The 17882-nt window shown below is 42.8% G+C and overlaps 1 protein-coding gene across 1 annotated transcript; it reads right to left on the reverse strand.

The window, feature by feature from the left end:
- Window positions 1-766: 766 nt before the first annotated feature.
- On the reverse strand, window positions 767-17303 carry LOC126267251 (MIP18 family protein galla-2). The gene is made up of 3 exons (XM_049972271.1): window positions 17059-17303; window positions 16636-16715; window positions 767-1198 (listed from the first exon to the last, which is right to left on the reverse strand). The coding sequence occupies exons 1-3, from the start codon at window positions 17174-17176 to the stop codon at window positions 932-934; spliced, it is 465 nt and encodes a 154-aa protein (XP_049828228.1). The 5' UTR covers window positions 17177-17303; the 3' UTR covers window positions 767-931.
- Between the last annotated feature and the right edge of the window lie 579 nt (window positions 17304-17882).

Genomic DNA, 17882 nt, shown 5'->3' on the forward strand with positions numbered 1-17882 from the left:
TTGTTATCTCAGTGAGCATCCACTCACGAAACTGAGGAGCATCTGCTGGATTGCATGCATGAACAACAGACACTTATTAGGGATGCATGTGCAGATCCAGGTGGAGTATTTTTCTGTACAATTGAAGTGATTTGGCAGTCTCTTGCAACAGGTGTCAACTGTACTTGGTAGGACTCTAGAGCATTTGCTGGTGAATTCCAGCCACATTTTCCAGGCGTGTGGGTATGTTTCTGATTCTAATTTTTTTTTTTTTTACGTAGACCCTATTAAAACCCATTTTTGGACTATGCTTTGCATGGTACTCCTTGCTGCAACTTTGACAACATTAAATTTCTCAGCAAACAACCAACTATACTGTTTCCACAACTTTTGTTACCATTCACTTTTACCAATAAAATTAATATTTATTAAATTTATTGAACACTTTCTTTATTGAATAAGACTCTGAAACTCATATATAGATGAAATATCACATAACAATTATTGTTAAAAATATTCACAATGTCTCGCACAATATCTTTAAATTTAATATTTCCATTACCTCGCACTAATTTTTGTGACATGAGAATGAAACAAAGTTCCCATAGCATCCAGTAATTAACTAATGACATCACTTTCCTGATGGTACATGTTTTTACAGTCTTCGATTTCTTAAGGTAAGTGTTTCAAGCTGGTCTTTATACACACAATAAAATTAATTATGAATCACAGAGAATTAACCTGAAGTAATTATTTGGGACACACAGGAACACTAACATTCCAAATAAAATATTTATCATCTTTTATTTCATATGAAAACTGCAAATCACAGCATCTGTGCTACTGAACAACTGTGCTGCTACACAAATAAAATAACAAGCACAATTACAACAGTTGCAAATGCTTTATAAAACAAGTTGTTCTCATGAAGCACTATATCGCACCAATGTCCTTAATAAGTAACGATGCACTGATTAATGACTTCAATCAGGTGCGAATTCTCCAGTGCAGCTGCAACTCTCTCCTTATCAGCTAGCTGTTTGTTAACAGCTGATTCTGAAGCATGAGTACCAGGTGCAATCTCCACACTGACTTTGAACCTGGGAGGTAATGCACGCAACAACTGTACCCTTATGGAAAGTCCTATGATTGTTGCCATACTGCAATGTGGAATAGTTGGAGTGAACAGCACCTTCACTTCATTCTTGCTGTTATCCACCTACAGAAAACAAAACAATCACAATAGCGAAATAAAGTGATTTTCAGTGTGTAGAAAGTACAGCTGGCACAGTATTAACACTATGTATAATTATATACAATTTAGTCTTTAGTTATAGGACAATGCACATGTCATAATGTATACAAGCATGATAACTCTTGACCTATCCTCACAGTTTTACTTGCATCGTAAGTTCTCCTACATACATTGCGGGACTAACGATCCTGGAAGAAAGGATACTGCAGAGAAATGACTCAGTCACAGCCTAAGAGATTGTTTCCAGAATGAATTTTCACTCTGAAACCGAGTGCAGAAGTTTGAGGTCCAATCTGGCACACAGTTTTAATCTGCCCGAAAGTTTCAAATCAACGCACAGAATGCTGCCAACTGAAAATTCATTCTACGGACAGGTTTAATTTTGCATACACTATGAAGACTTAAAAAGAGGGGGGAGGGGGGGGGGGAGGGAGGGAGGGAGAGAGAGAGAGAGAGAGGGAGAGAGAGAGAGAGAGAGAGAGCAAAGAAAAAGAAGAGGAAGAAACCTCACAACTATCTCATACACACATCTTTATAGATGGTCCACAATTCAGCATAGCTCACAATACAAAAAACATTCAACTAACAAGGATTTGCAGAAGGTAAATACAGGTAATGAGCACCAAATATTATCAGCTAAAAGAGTCAACAGCTGCCCTCCACCTACTGGTACCTAAAAGATGGCATACCACTATTTTTGTTACTTCTGATGTAAAAAGCACTACTACAAGGTATTTTGGAAAAAAATGACAATAGTCTATATTTCTTTAAGGGAATTAAATTATATACAGATCAGGTGCGTGCAAAGATCAGAGACGAAAGGTCTACTGTGGCTCATCCAAGGTGAGAGAAACCCCACCTGCATCCATATGTCTTAAGTCAGGAGATTCAAAACTGTAAAAGTGAGAAGGCTAAAAATGTAATATACATCAGTTAGACTGTCAATAATAAAAACAAGATGAGAGAAACTGACTGAAGTGCCAAAAATCATGGAGTAGTAATAGAGATATATACAGATTGCAGTAGTATCACTTACACTAGGTATAGAGTGTAGTGCAACGGCGGTGCTGTCATTTTTACTCAGCTGACTGATGTAAAAGGTTTCCCACGTGATTATGGCCACACAAAAGGAATTAACAGATCTCAAAATAGGAATGGCAATTGAAGCCAGACTCACGAGACATTCCACTTTGAAAATTGTTGGGGAATTCAATATTCTCAGATCCATAGTGTCTAAAGTGTGCCGAGAATATCAAATTTTAGGCATTACCTCTCACCACATACAAGGCAGTAGCTGATGGCCTTCACCTAACAATGGAAAGCTGTGGTGTTTGCGTAGAGTGGTCAGTTCTAACAAACAACCAACACTGCATGAAATAACCACAGAAATCAATGTGGGATGTATGACAAACGTATCAATTAAAACAGTGTGGCGAAATGTGGTGTTAATGAGCAATGGCAGCAGATGACCATAGCGAGCGCCTCTGCTAACAGCACAAAATTGCCTGCAGCACATCTCCTGTGCTCATGACCATATTGGTGGATCCTAAATGACTGGAAAACCATAGCCCGGTCACATGAGTCCCAAATTCAGTTGGTAGGAGCTAACGGTAGTGCTCTAGTATGGCGCATTTCATTTCATCAAAAAGATAATGCACGAGCTGGTGGCAGCTTCATAACAGGGTGCGCTGTGCTTAAATGGAATGGACCGGGTCCTCCAGTCCAACCGAACTGATTATTGACTGGAAATGGTTATGTTCAGCTTCATGTTCCCGAACAACTATGGAATTTTAATGGATGACTATACACCATGTCACCGGGCCACAATTGCTCACAGTTTGAAGAACAGAAATTCTGTACAATTCAACTAATTTCCCATCGAACATTCATGGGATGTAATTGAGAGATCGCCCCATATACAAAAACTGCACTGGCAACACTTGCACATTTATGGATGACAATATAAGCAGTATGGCTCAACATTTCAGCAGGGGACTTCCAACAACTTGTTGAGTTCAAGCCCAGTCTAGTTGCTGCACTACACCAGGCAAAGGGAGGTCCAACACAATATTAGGAAGTATCCCACTACTTTTGTCACCTCAGTATAATAGGTATGGGAGTCTGCGGGCCCTCAATGAGGTGGGAGCCATGCTGCCCACAGCCACCACACTCCTGATCCATTACAGTCAAGGCATTAAAGAGAACCCACTATTCAACAGAATGCTACATCTAATGTGGAAAATGAAGAGTGGCAGACATGAGGGAAACCACACCTAAAAGTAACTAAAACAGAGTACATGAAGAGTGAAAGAGGTAATGGCAAAGGAGGTAGGACATAGTTTTCTCAGACCCAGTATCCAGTGGGAGATTCCCTGACCCAACAATACCATCCCACCTTATATCTGAGAATAAAACCCACTTTCACAGTGGAAACTGAGAAGCATTTCAACTTCCACCAATACCAGAGCCAAAGAATTCAGAAGACCATGCTAAGCCTGGAGGGCCAGAACAAGGGGGCATTTACCAAGATGTGAGCTACTGGTGGTAAGGCTCCACAACCACAATGTGGGGGTGGTTCATTACATCAAATAAAACTGCAGGTTAGTCTGGTATAACCAATGTGCAGGCAACGTAAGACTGTTGATTCCCCCTGGGAGGAACAGAATGAGGAGCACTATGCAACAGTGGTCCCCTGTATTGTGCAGAAATTATTTGGGCAGGGAGGGGGAAGGGGGCAAGAGCCCATCATATGTTGTTCCATCTCTGACTTAGCAGTAGCCTTATTTTCACCAGCAAACCTGCACCTCAGACCATCAAAGTGAATATCGACCAGGTAATAGCTATCTAGCCAAACGGCCGGCCAGTTCATTTCCTGGGATACCATATAGACTGGGAACCGAAGAAAGGTAAGTAAGCAGAGAATATGACTGAAGTCACAGAGGAGGTCACAAATGGCGGATATCACAGAGTGACAAGTGTAACAGTGAGCAATGGACTGGAGACTGCTCATTGAGTCACTGAAAATTAAAATACAGTCAAGGGAGCCTCTTTTAATAAAATGTAGAGCTCTGTTAATAGCAATCAGCTCTGCCTGTTCCTAGCAATGAATGTTCTTCACTGGTGGGAGATGTAGAAGAATATCCTGTCCTATACATGGTTTCAGATCCATCAGCATAAATGATGCTAACACCCTGATACTCTTGGAGAACTGAAAGGAACAGACAATATAATGGAGGTGACTAAAACTTTAGAACCATGAAATAGACCAGTCCTAATTCGCAGCCTGGGTACCAACCAATGCGGGAGTGTGGTGTGGGGAAACATTCTAAGGAAGTTAGGAGGCAGTCATGGCAGAGTGTTGCAAGGTGCATCCACTGGTAATCCCACCCAAGGGCAGTACATATGAAAAATGAATGTGAGAAATTGGATATAAGCAAATTGTCAGATGGTGATTGCACAAGTGATCAACAATTGCTACTATCAAATCTGAAGAGTTGAGATTTCCACTTCAGTAAGGAGAGCGCCTACAGGACTAGACCAGAAGGCACCTGTGGCCAATCAAATGCCATGACGATGGACTGGGTCTAACAATTTCAGGGCTGAAGGTGCCACAAAGCCATAAACCTGGCAACCCTAGCGCAGTCAGGACGAGACCAGTACCTGATGAGTCCAGAGAAGAGTAGCATGTTCAACAGACAGGATGCAAACCAGAGATATGGGTAAGGACCGACCTGAGTATGATGACAAATGAATAACCTGAATTTTTTCACAAGGGAATTCCAAACCATGGGAAAGGTTCCAAGCAAAGGTGCTTCAAATGGTGCCTTGGACTTACAGCACGGGGATGACCAGTGGCCCAACACAGGTCATTAGCCCACTGATGGTGATGAGAAAGAGTGCGACATTCAGCAGCATGGAGCCCTGTGGGACTCATTGACAGCTGAGTGAAATATGTACCACTGGGATAAAAATCAGAAGGGAGCCTTGAAAGCCCTAGTCATGGAGGATCAGTAAAATGTGATCGCCTCATGTGTAGTATGCCTTATGTAGGTCAAGTACCACAATGAGGTGTTGGCATCTAGGAAAAGTCTGTCAGATTGCTGATCCTAAACTAACCAGGTGATTGGTTGTGGTACATTCCTCCTGGGCACCATGCTGATATGGGGGTAAAAAGCCCCAAAATTCAAGACCCACCTTAATCTGCCGGCAACCATCCTTTCAAGCAGTTTGCAGAAAATGTAACACTACTCTGCCGATAGCTGTCAATGGATTTTGGGTTCTGGCACCACGAAACACAGCAGGAGCATGGAGAGTGTTGATAACTTTAGCAATGTTCACATTCATGTTATAATTTGTCTCGCCATTGAAAGCAGTTTTGTAAATGGTAGGATGCCAGTGATACACACGACGGCGAGGCATCTTGCCAACTGACTGCCACCTATTATTATTCCATGACTTATATAGCAACGCGCAAAAGTGATTACATCAGAGATTGGTAACGGACTGTCAGGATGAGAATTTTCTGAGTCCAAGTTGTTATCCAAAGAATGGATTTTTGGCTAAACTTCAGTAATAGTCTGGACTGAAGGTAAGTGGCAATTCTACCTGAAGGCTGCAATTGCATCTTAAGTGTCATAAATCAATGGCAGTAGTATCTCTTTTGTAATTGTACGAACTAGCACAAAAGAAAAGTTTATGTGGTTACAGCAACAAATCTTAAGGCCTAGGCTAGGTTGAGAGTGGCAAAGCCAACGAACATTAAAGGAAGAAAACTGGCTGTGTTGGTAAACTGATCTCTACTGTAAGTTAGGTTGGAATGTGACAGTTTGGTCATTCACTCACAGTAATCCCATTTAAAACAATTGTTGGTTGGTTGGTTTAAAAGAGGGGGGAGGGACCAAACTGCTAGGTCATCGGTCCCTCGTTCCGATTACAATAATTCCACAAGGGTGGGAATAAAATAATCAATACATACAAAACACAGCTTGAAGAAAGGAGGAAACCTCAAGAATGACAGAAGAGCAACACACACTAAAATGGACAAAATCGGACAAGGAAACAACAGAGACACACAAAGAGATAAAAACAAGAGAGGTGATTACCATGGCTGTCTGACCACGAGAATAAAAAGAAGAAGCCAGCCAATCTGCAACACATTAAAACCTCCACCCTAAAAGCAATAGAGTGGAGAACAAAGAGGAACAAAGGATATGAGCTAAAACTTAGATCAAATGATAAGACCCAACCCCACGAATAAAACGTAAAACTAAAGCTGCTGCTGAGGCATTGTCGCCCAACACCAAAGGTAGAGTGCTGGCAAAGTTAAAGTCCGCCACAGGGCGGCTAAAAGTGGCCAGTCCAGCAAGAGCTGGATGACTGTCATTTGTGAGCCAAGGTGACACCGAGGTGGATCCTCGTGATGGAGGAGGTAACCATGTGTTCACCACGTATGGCCAATCCGGAGCCAGCAAAGGACAACTGATTCCCTGCAAGAGGACCGCATGGAAGACTTCCACGCATTCATAGTCTCCTTAATAACACACAGTTTGTTGTGCATACTGTTATGTCATTCTGTCTCCCAAAGCCGAAAAACCTTGCAATGTAAGACAGAAAGCAGGTCACATTCGGAGATGCCCATCTCCGGAAGCAGTTTCTGCGTAGCCTGTTTGGCCAGCCTGTTGGCAAGTTCATTGCCTGGGATTCCGATGTTCCTGTGGTCCACACAAACACCACTGAACGACAGGACTGTTCCAGGGCACAGATGGACTCCTGGGTGGATGCTACCAAATGATGATGAGTGTAGCACTGGTCGATAGCTTGTAGGCTGATCAAGGAGTCAGTACACAAGAGAAATGACTTGCCAGAGCATGAGTGTATATGCTCAAAAGCACGAGATATAGCCACCATCACAGCAGTGAAACCACTGCGGCCATCGGGCAAGGAATGCTGTTCAATATGGCCCCTCATGGACGTATGTGAAGCCAGTGTGACCATCAGCCATTGAGCCGAGCTGTTGGTGTAAACTACTTCATGGCCTCGGTACATGTCAAGAATCGAGAAGGAAGTGACATCGGAAAGCCGCAGGGTGAACTGCGTCCTTTGGGCCATGCGAAAGATCCTGAAGAATCTGCAGCCTAGGCGTACACCATGAAGGTGTGTGTGAATGGACCTCGAGGAGAGACGGTAACGAGAAGGACTCCAGTTCAGACAGAAGGGACCGGACACGAACCGCAATGGTATGCCCCGACCTGGGCCGCTGATGCAGGAGATGAAACACCATAGTTGGGAAAAGGAGATGATAATTTGGATGCGCAGGAGAACTACAAACTGGCCAGCAGTACCCTTCAATAGAGGGACACTGGCCTCCACCAGGGCACTGGTCACCAGACTCATTCTAAAAACTCGCGTCGCTAGGTGAATGCCACAGTGGTGCACTGGGTCAAGTAAACGCAATGCTGAGGGCGCCACTGAACTGTAAACCACACTCCCATAGCCAAGGTGGGATTGAACATGGCCTCTGTAGAGCTGCAGCAGCATAGAGCTATCTGCACCCCAGTTGGTGTAGCTCAGGCAGTGGAGAGCATTGAGGTGCTGCCAGCACTCCACTTCAGCTAATGAAATGAAGGTGATGTAGCCAAGTCAATTGGGCATCGAAAACCAGTCTTAAGAATCGAAATGTCTTCACTACAGTGAGTGGATCATCACTGAGGTAAAGTTCTCGTTCAGGATGAACATAGCAATGCCAACAGATGTGCATAACACATGACTTTGCAGCTAAAAACTGGAAGCCGTGGGCTAGAGCCCATGACCGTCTCGTGAATGGCTCCCTGTAGGCATTGCTCAGCAACACCAGTACTGGAGGAGCAGTACGAAATTCAAAAGTCATCCGCATACACAGAAGGGGAGACAGACAACCCTACAGCTGCTGCTATGCCTTGATGGTCACTGAAGATAGAGAGACATCAATACAGAGCCCTGCGGAGGGAACTATGGGAGCCACCGACTTTGACACTGAGAGTACAGAGCAACAGGAAGTTTTGGATAAAAATCTGGAGCGGCCCCCTCGGAGATACCACTCATACAGTGTGGCAAGGATATGATGTCGCGGACACAACCCAACTGCCAACATACCATACATTCCAGTAGCTTACAAAGAAAGTTGGTGACGATGGCCCAGTAGCTACCCACATTAAGCGGGTTTTGACTGGGTTTGAGCACTGAAATGATAGTGTTCCCCTACCATTGCAATGGAAAGTCGCAATCACACCAGATCCAGTTGAAGATGATGAGAAGATGTTGTTTATAGTCAGATGAGAGATATTTAATCATGTGACTGTGGATCCGATCCAGCCCAGGAGCTGTGTTGGGGCAATGTGGAAGGAAGCTGAGGAGCTCCCACTCTGTAAATGGGGCATTATAGGGTTCACTGTGGTGTGTAGTGAGCAAGAGGGCTTTTCTTCCATCCACCTTTTGAGGGTGCGAGAGGCTGGGGGGTAATTCTCAAACGCAGAGGCTGAAGCATAGTGCTTGGCAATCGCGTTTGCGTCAGTAGACAACGTGACATTGATGTTAATGGCAGGGATACCTGTTGTCGTCTGGTAAACAAAAAGAAGTCTGATCTTCATCCAGACTTGGAAAGGTGACGCATGGCACCCAATGGTTGACACCTACCTCGCCCAACACTCCTGTTTCCGTTGTATTACAAGCTGGCGGATGTGGGCACAGAGCCAGTTAAAGGCTATTTAGTGTTCTAGGGAAGGGTGTCGCTTATGTTGCTGTAGAGCACGCCGACACTCTTCAGTTGCCTCAGCGACTTCAGGCGACCACAAAGGGACTGTCCTGTGCCGGGGCACCCTAAAGAATGAGGGATCGCGTTTTCTGCCACAGAAACGATCGTTGTACTGAGCTGCTCAATGACAACATCGATGGCCAAATGAGGGAGATTCAACGGTGACAGCAGAGGTGAAGGTGTCCCAGTCTGCCTTGTTTAAAGCCCATGTGGGTAGGCGTCCATGGGCTTGATGCCGGGGGAGTGACAGGAGAACGGGCAAGTGGTCACTACCACACAGGTCGTCATGTGCTCTCCAATGGATAGATGGGAGAAGGCCAGGACTGCAAACTGAGAGCTCAATGGGTGAATATGTGTCATATGCCACATTGAAATGTGTGGGGGCACCTGTATTTAAGAGACAGAGGTCAAGTTCTGACAGTAAATTTTCGACCTCTCTGCCTTGGCCAATAAGCATTAAAATTAAAATCTCCTAGAAGTATGAAAGGTTTAGGGAGTTCATCAATCACTGAGGCCAATATGTTCACGGGTACTGCACCATCTGGAGGAAGATATACATTGCAGACAGTAATGTCCTGCCTCGTCCTTATTCTGACAGCCACAGCTTCCAGAGGGATTTGAAGCAGCACAGGTGCACTACATACTGAATTCAGGACAGATGCAGGCTCCACCTTGACACTCTATTATAGTCACTACGGTTCCTTATAACCGCGGAGGGCAGGGGTCTGCATTGCCAGTAATCAGGTTTCCTGGAGGATAATGCAGAAAGCAGTTGACAGTTGACATAGCTCAGCCAGGTTATGAAAGAAACCGTTGCAATTCCACTGGAGGATTACGTGATCGTGAGACTGGGAAGGCATGAAACACTCAATGAGTCATTCTATGCCTCTGGGTCACTTGTTGTCACTGGATAAGTACCTGCACCATTGACACCTGTTGTTTCTGAGGGCCCAGCAAGATCTAGGTCCTCAGCGTGTGCCAGAATCTCCACCTCATCCTCAGGCACAGAGCTTGTAGGTAGTGGTGGTGTGGGGGACACCGCAGTGCCTTGGTGCTTGGGGGTCTTTTTCTTTTTAGGTTTCTCTCACTGACCCTTAGGTTTGTCCAGCTGGGAGGGCTTCACCAATTCAGTCTCAGGGACTGAGGAGGTCCATGATACCCTATGACCAGCTACCTGTAGTTGCTTCAGCCACTGGTGGGTGTCAGCTTTGCCACTTGTAGGAACCTGGGAAGGGAGTGACTGAAGGGATCCCTTCCTAGCAAGAGGAGCCAAAGAAGACTTACGCTCTTCTGGCTGAGAAGTGGGGAGTGGCATCCCTGATGGGGGGACGGGGGAGAGGAGGGGGGGGTGTTGCTTCTGAAGTACGTTGTGCAGGAGCAACAGGGAGGGAAGTGCCCCCCCCCCTCCCCCCACCAAAAAAAATCAAGAGGCAGGTGGAGTCTGACAGCCCCGAGAGCCAACTGGACGCGGCGGAACAGAAGATGGTAGAACCACTGTCATAGGTTGACGTCACACGCACAACATGTAGCCTCTCATATTTTCTCTTAGCCTCAGTGTAGGTCAGTCAGTCAGTCAGTCCAGGGTCTTGTATTCCATTATTTTTCTTTCTTTCTTTCTGGAGAATCCTGCAGTCTGGCGAGCAAGGCAAAGGGTGCTGTCCGCAGTTGACACAGATGCGAGGCGGTGCACATGGAGTACTGGGATGTGATAGACGTCCACAATCTAGACATGTGACGCTGGAAATACAGCAGGAACACACATGGCCAAACTTCCAGCACTTAAAGCACCACACAGGAGGAGGGATCTATGGCTTTACATCACAGCGGTAGGCCATCACCTTGACGTTCTCAGGCAATGTGTAACCCTCGAAGGCCAAGATGAAGGCACTGGTGGCAACCTGATTATCCCTTGCACAGCGGTAGGCCATCACCTTGACGTTCTCAGACAATGTGTAACCCTCGAAGGCCAAGATGAAGGCACTGGTGGCAACCTGATTATCCCTTGCACCCCAATGGGCACGCCAGACAACATGAACACTTTGGCACTCTAAGTTGGTGGGCAGCTCGTTGTCAGACAGCAAAAGAAGGTCCCTGTGGAATATAACATCCTGGACCATATTTAAACTCTTATGGGGCATGATGGTAATGGAAAGATCCCCAGCTTGTCACAAGCGAGTAATGCCCGTGACTGGACAGAGGATGCTGTTTTTATCAAGACTGACCCTGACCACATTTTGGACAAGCCCTCCACCTCCCCAACTTGTCCTCTAAATTGTCCACAAAAACTGCGGCTTCATTGAAACAAAGGTGTCCCCAACAGTTCTCGTACATATGAGATACTGGGGTGAATAAGGTTCGCTGCCATCCTTAGCCTGACGTTCCTCCCATGGTGTGGCCAGGGAGGGGAATGATTTAGGGTCGTACTTCCTTGAATCATACTGAGACTTTTAAAACACTTTTTATCACCAGCAAGTGATGACATGATAAGCTTAATCACTCTTCATCCGCCCTAATGCCACCCACTATGACCAGGGACCCTCCACTCGGGCGCCACCCAGCTGCAGCAAAGGCCACCTGGCAGGATGGCCATTGCTGGGAGTCCCAATACTCCAGTGCATGGGGAGTTAACAGTGCAGCCATCAGCAGAGCGATCCCTGTGTTGTCAGAGGGCTACAACCAACAGGGTACATGGCGGCCCCACCACAACGGACTGGCTACTGTGCTGAATACCAGGTGCAATTAAGTCCAAGATCATCGTCGGCGCAGAAAGCGATACTGCATAATGCATGGTGGAAAACACACCCACGAAGGTGTCCTCGCCCAAGAGAAAGAGAATGAGGGGGACTGCAATACGTTTACGAGAAAGCAGGATACAGGTATCAAGGAACAATGGACATGATGCACCACGTAAAGCGCCCTTCCCCAATTGGCTTGCTCTTCGGAAAAATTTTGAAGAATGGAGATCAAATCATACAGGGGACCATCACATGACTGAAACATATGAGACTCCTTTCTGTCTTATGAAAGGCAGGAATTCCTCAGACCTATTCCTGCCCCCGTACCCGCAGGGGGATGACTGAGCATATTCTTCGAGACTCAGTGTCTGAATTTAAATTGTTGATGATTGATATTGTTACTGAATACAGTGCATCAGATACACATGCAAAAAGATGGCACAAGAAAAGGTGATGGCTGGGCCCCCTTCGGCACATACTGCATTGTCCAGAACATTTCACATCAACTGTCTTGTTTTTCCATTACCACTACAACAACCTAGCAGTAATTTTATCATAATTGCGTGGTGAAGCTAAATGTCGCAAGTCGTGTTGGCAACACTGATCATGGATTATATAGAATAAGAACTTAAATCAAGGTAAATCTTATTATGAAGAAATGTAAAATAGGGGAATTTGTAGCACTGATCTTATGTGTATTTCACAGAGGCTACAAACTGATGGAGTAGAACTGCGAAAAATGTAAAAATCGGGGAATGTAAATCAAAGTTCCACTGTACTTGTTTTACATAGTCTTTCTATCTAAAGATCAGAAGTTTACAAAGTGTGCTGTTAATCATCAACTTTTCAGAGATTCTGGCATCAAATTGACGTAACACTGAATGTCCAACAACATTTTACAAGAACTCTGTTAATTGTGCGTTTATTTTGTTGTGAAAATACTGAATTTACACTAACAGAAGAATCCTCTCCATGAAGAAATATCAATAGATGTTACATTATTAATTCTTATTTACAAAAATTGCAATCAAAAATCATCACAGGTGGGACTCGCATAAAATAGAATCTGTATTTACAAGATAAAATTAATTGTATTGCACCATTTTTAGGTAAATCAGTACCTCAATTTTTGAGACCTCACTTCCTATTTAAATAAACTTGCAGGAAAGTTCTGTTGGTCTTGATCATCTAATAATTTCCACTGTAAAAAATCCATCACCATAAAAGAACTATGCACTTGACGACTCCTTCACTTTCGATAATTTTTCCAGTTCCCTGAAAACTCCCAATATGTGTTCCTTACATGTCTGATGTCTGGATTCAGGAGAAAATTTATTCAAACTCAATGTACGAACATCCTTTTTGTCACCTTCAAAAACCTTCACTGAGTCCCCTAACAGATCACACAATATGTGTGTCTAAGTTTTCTTCAACAGCTCTCAGTGGAATTGTAGCATACCTGTTTTTGGCCGATTCACTTCCAGCAGTTTCAAACTTCACCAGAGAATGTTCTTGGCACGATCTTTCTCACAGCTGGTTCTGAGCCTAAGACTTCTCTGAGATTATGTATCTACAGGATACCTACATATGATAGTTTTATTACTCATCTAAGAATAGGTATAGATGAAATAATACACACTGGATGCAAGTTGAAAACCTTAATTTGAATATCTGGATTTTCTTCCTTTTTGTTTGTTTAAAAATCTAACTTTTTTTCCTTAGTTGCTGGGTGTCCAATGTACCAGGTGTTTGCTATTTTATCATTTGTGAAAAAGTTTTGTATTTAGAGAAGATCATCATCTGTAAGTTCATGAAATCAAGCATTCTTGTCTACAAAGAAAGTATTTTGCTTACTTTTTAGGCAGGCTTTCCCATACAATCTTTTTCAATGAACACTGATTTTTGAGGGTTTAGAAGGAAGCACCTTTTTTGACCTGAGAATAAGCTCTGCTAAAGGAATGAAGATATTTATCTACATCTATACTCTGCAAATGATAGTGAGGTGCATGGAACAGGGCATGTCCCACTGTACTTGTTATTAGGGTTTCTTCCTATTCCCTTCCCATACAAAATATGGTAAGAATGACGGACTGAATGCCTCTGTGCATGTAGTAATTATTCTAATCTTAGCCTCATGATCCCTTGTGAGTGCTATATAGGGGAATTTAGTAGATTCCTAGAGGCATCAGTTGAAGCCAGTTCTTGAAACTTTATAGTAGACTTTCTCAGGATAGCTTTCCATCTGTCTCCAAAGAGTCTTTCAGTTCCCTCTGTGTCTCTGTTACTCTCTTCCACAGATCAAACAAACCTCTGACCAATCATACTTCCCTTCTCCATATACATTCTATAGGCCTATCCCTGTTTGGTATGGTTCCCCATACATTTGGGCAATATTCTAGAACCGGTCGCAAGGTTGATTTGTTAAGTAGTCTCATCTGTAGGCTGACTGTACTTTTCCAGTATTCTATCAATAAACTGAAGTCTACCACCCCCTTCACCCATGACAGTCTATGTGATCATTCCATTTTGTAGCCCTACAAAGTGTTACACTTTGGTATTCATGTGATTTGGCCAATTTCAACAGTGATATTGATATTATAGTCATAGGATACTACTTTTTTCGTTTTGTGATGTCCAAAATTGTACATTTCTGGACATTTAAAGCAAGTTGTCAATCTCTGCACCACTTTAAAATCTTATCAAGATCTGACCGAATATTTATGCAGCTTCTTTCAGATAGTACTTCATTATAGGTAACTGCATCATCTGTGAAAAGTTTGAGGTTGTAGTGATCTATGCCATTCATGGAAAGCACGTATCACATACATCAAATATAGAGCTCTTTTGGCAACACATCTCTTTTCTGATTTATTACCAAATTTCTTCCTTTCAATTTTGTTTTTATCTGTCACTTTCCACTTAAAGCCATAGGGTCGCCAAGTGGAGAGTTTATTAATAGCCGATGACTGCTGCACTTAGCTTGTGTGGCAATGTTTTGATTGCTTGAGCAATGTCTGTTCTAGATGTATTATTCCATGCAGCTATACCTAACACTGCCACCTTAACACTTGCTTATTAGACCTATGTAGAGATTCAACCTTGCATCTCATATGGTTTATCTCCGGGTCCAGCTATGCTGTGCCCTGTTCTTCTTCAGCGTCTAACTTCTTCCTTCTGTGCAGATTTCTGTAAGTGAAGTGACTATAAAACAAATCAATGCTTCTCTACTTAAAGTGTAGATTGGTTCCACTTAACTGTGTATTATCCAAACTTTCATAAAAATAAGGGCCGACCAACTGTTGTCATCATCTGCCAATGGCGTCATCAGATGTGGTTTGGTGGGGCACGTGCTCTCCCTTGGAACTGCTACTAATTGTTTCAGCAGCTGCTCAGTTGGCCTCATTACACTGAATGTACTATTTACCAGTCCTCCCACCAAGGAAAAATTCATTGTAGTACCAGAAATCAGACCCAGGTCCCCTCCACAACAGTCAGCCACCATGATCACTCAGCTATAGAGCTGGTCTTAGATTTCACTAACAATCAGAAAAAGTGTCACAGGTGGGGTACAATTCCTTTCAAAATTTATACATTGTCATGTACATATTAAACACTGCTTTATGGGTCACTAGATGCTTTTATTGGTTTTCCTCACTCCTAATCTAAAACAAACAGAACTGCTGTAATTTCTCACTTTTTTATGCTTTTGGTCACTGGTAGTACACTAATGCATAGTTACTTTTGGAATTTGGCTACATGTTTAATATCTCACCTCTTTTTGAAAGCTGAAATCCGTCTGAAACATAAGGTTATACCCTTTAAACCTAACAAAACACGATGACTGCGACATAAATTTGATAGCTGTTAATATAAATGTCACTCTTGTGGTCCTTTATCCTGATGTCCAGAAATGCCAGCATAGTTTAACAATATTTCCTCAAGTATTTCTGTATCTTTGATGGTTTTTCCAACGCAGTCAAATTTAACTCTTGTGGATACAGAAAAACTTAAGCAGAAAAATTATTGCGATGTCTCAGTAGCAATGGTGGGAATAAACTTTTAATTTGATCCTTCTATCAACCGCAAGTCATCCCTACATGTAACAAAAAACTCTATAAGAAAACCTCAGCACGCTAGTGCATACGTTCCACTGGCATCCACCAGTTGCAGAATCTTAGACTATATTCTGACATCAACCCGAGATGTATGTATGTATGTTCATACACGTGTATGTATGTGTAATGGGGCAGGGTTGTTTTTGTTCTTTTCTTGGAGGGGGGGGGGGGGGGCATCCAACCACCAATAGTTTCAAATACAAAACTTGCGCCTTAATCACAGTATAACTTTTTCTTAGTCTTTTTTTTATGCAAGTATTACTATTGTGATTTGTGGAAAAATCATGTTTAGCTTTTTTTTTTTTGCCCAATTAGGCTGAAGAGAAATTTGTGTACGGTACCAAAGTATAATACATGTATCACAGAAAGATGGCGACACCTCTCCACAACTTATGTCGAGGTGATATTGTGGCAACTGGAAATGCAGACACCTACAGAAATGTGAATGCCAGTACCCATAATATAGGGCTGTAGGTATATTTACTGCTTCTTCAGTGGAGGTCGGATTTTCAACAAAGTGTCCCTCAATTCTAAATCCAGTGAACACAATTAGAATTAAACAAAATGATACTGTACAAAAGTGAAGTCAGTTTCGAAACACTGCTGGTTCACAAATAGTGAAATGAACGTCAATAGATGTTTCCATATGACATAACAGAAAGATAAAAGCCAACCGAACATAGCCACACTCTGATTACTGCGCACATACAACCGACATACTTAAAAACGAAAAAGTTTCGTAACAATGTGCTGTGATCTTACCGATATGTTGTCGAGCTCCACAACATTAAGTTCCTCTAATGTTAATGGATGTTCTGGATCATTTATTCCTCGTATAAGATCTTAGCTACAGTTAAGGCTAAAAGAACTGACACCCATTAACGCACCTTTATTTTAATACAGATATGCATAATACATGACTATATTTTATATCTATGCAACGTGATAAAATGAGAACTAGCGTTAAGCACTTGTAAACCGTAAATTTTGACAGTACTGTTTGGCATTTCTGTGCACATCATATAAGAGATACACTAAAAGAAAAACTAAAACACATTAATGTCTGTTAACCAACGACATTATGATATCTAATATCATGAAAAGTATGAGTAAATATATGGAAAAAAGATCGTCAAGACGAAGGAAATGTTGTTACTAACATACATGAATAAAGATTAAGGATACCGAAGATTTCTCTAGAATCAAATTCATCGGTGACACTATCGTCTTCATCACTTTCAGTTATTTGCCGCTCTTCACATTTCCTGTAAAGCTTCGGATTTATATTTTCCAGCCTATCCATGTTGTCGGATACCGCTTTCACCAAATTGGTGAACCCTTACTACGTATTTATAAACACACATGCATTCGACAGAGTTACTACATAAAACGTCAACTTCAACGTTACCAACTACGACAACATTGCGTCAAGAGGACAGTGATACCACAGTTAGACTATGTTGAATGTTGCAGGATCTTGTGATAGCGAAAGCGAATCGCAATTGTTTTATGTGGTTTTTAGAATGGTTTATATAAACGCAAGAGTCTTTAGTGCAATAAATTGCGGCAAAACAAGAAGAAGACACCACATTTGTCATTTTTTAAAGGTTTCTTACTACTACTACCCTGAGAGGTAAACTACAGCCCTTTCCCGAAACGCATCGTCAGGATTCGCTTTGAACCTACATACGGGTATTTTTCTTTTTAGGACTACAAAATGACCGGCGAATAGCAGAAGAGAAGAACTCATGAAGAAAATCATCAACTCGTATGCAATGCAGTACCAACGTTATTTGAAATACCGAATAAACCTCCCCAATTGTTAATGATGAAGAAACTCCCATAAAGATGTGATTATCTGCCAAATGCAGTAAAACCGTCTTGTGGCATAGAAGCAGCCAGTTCCTCAACTCTCCCTACCATAGTGCCGAACACATAAGAGTCTTCAACACAGACCTGCTTTGAAGATGAAGTGGTTAAATTAATTGTAGCGATCAAGTTTGCCATCC

This window comes from Schistocerca gregaria, chromosome 4, assembly GCF_023897955.1.
Source record: "Schistocerca gregaria isolate iqSchGreg1 chromosome 4, iqSchGreg1.2, whole genome shotgun sequence".
NCBI classification, from domain to species: domain Eukaryota; kingdom Metazoa; phylum Arthropoda; class Insecta; order Orthoptera; family Acrididae; genus Schistocerca; species Schistocerca gregaria.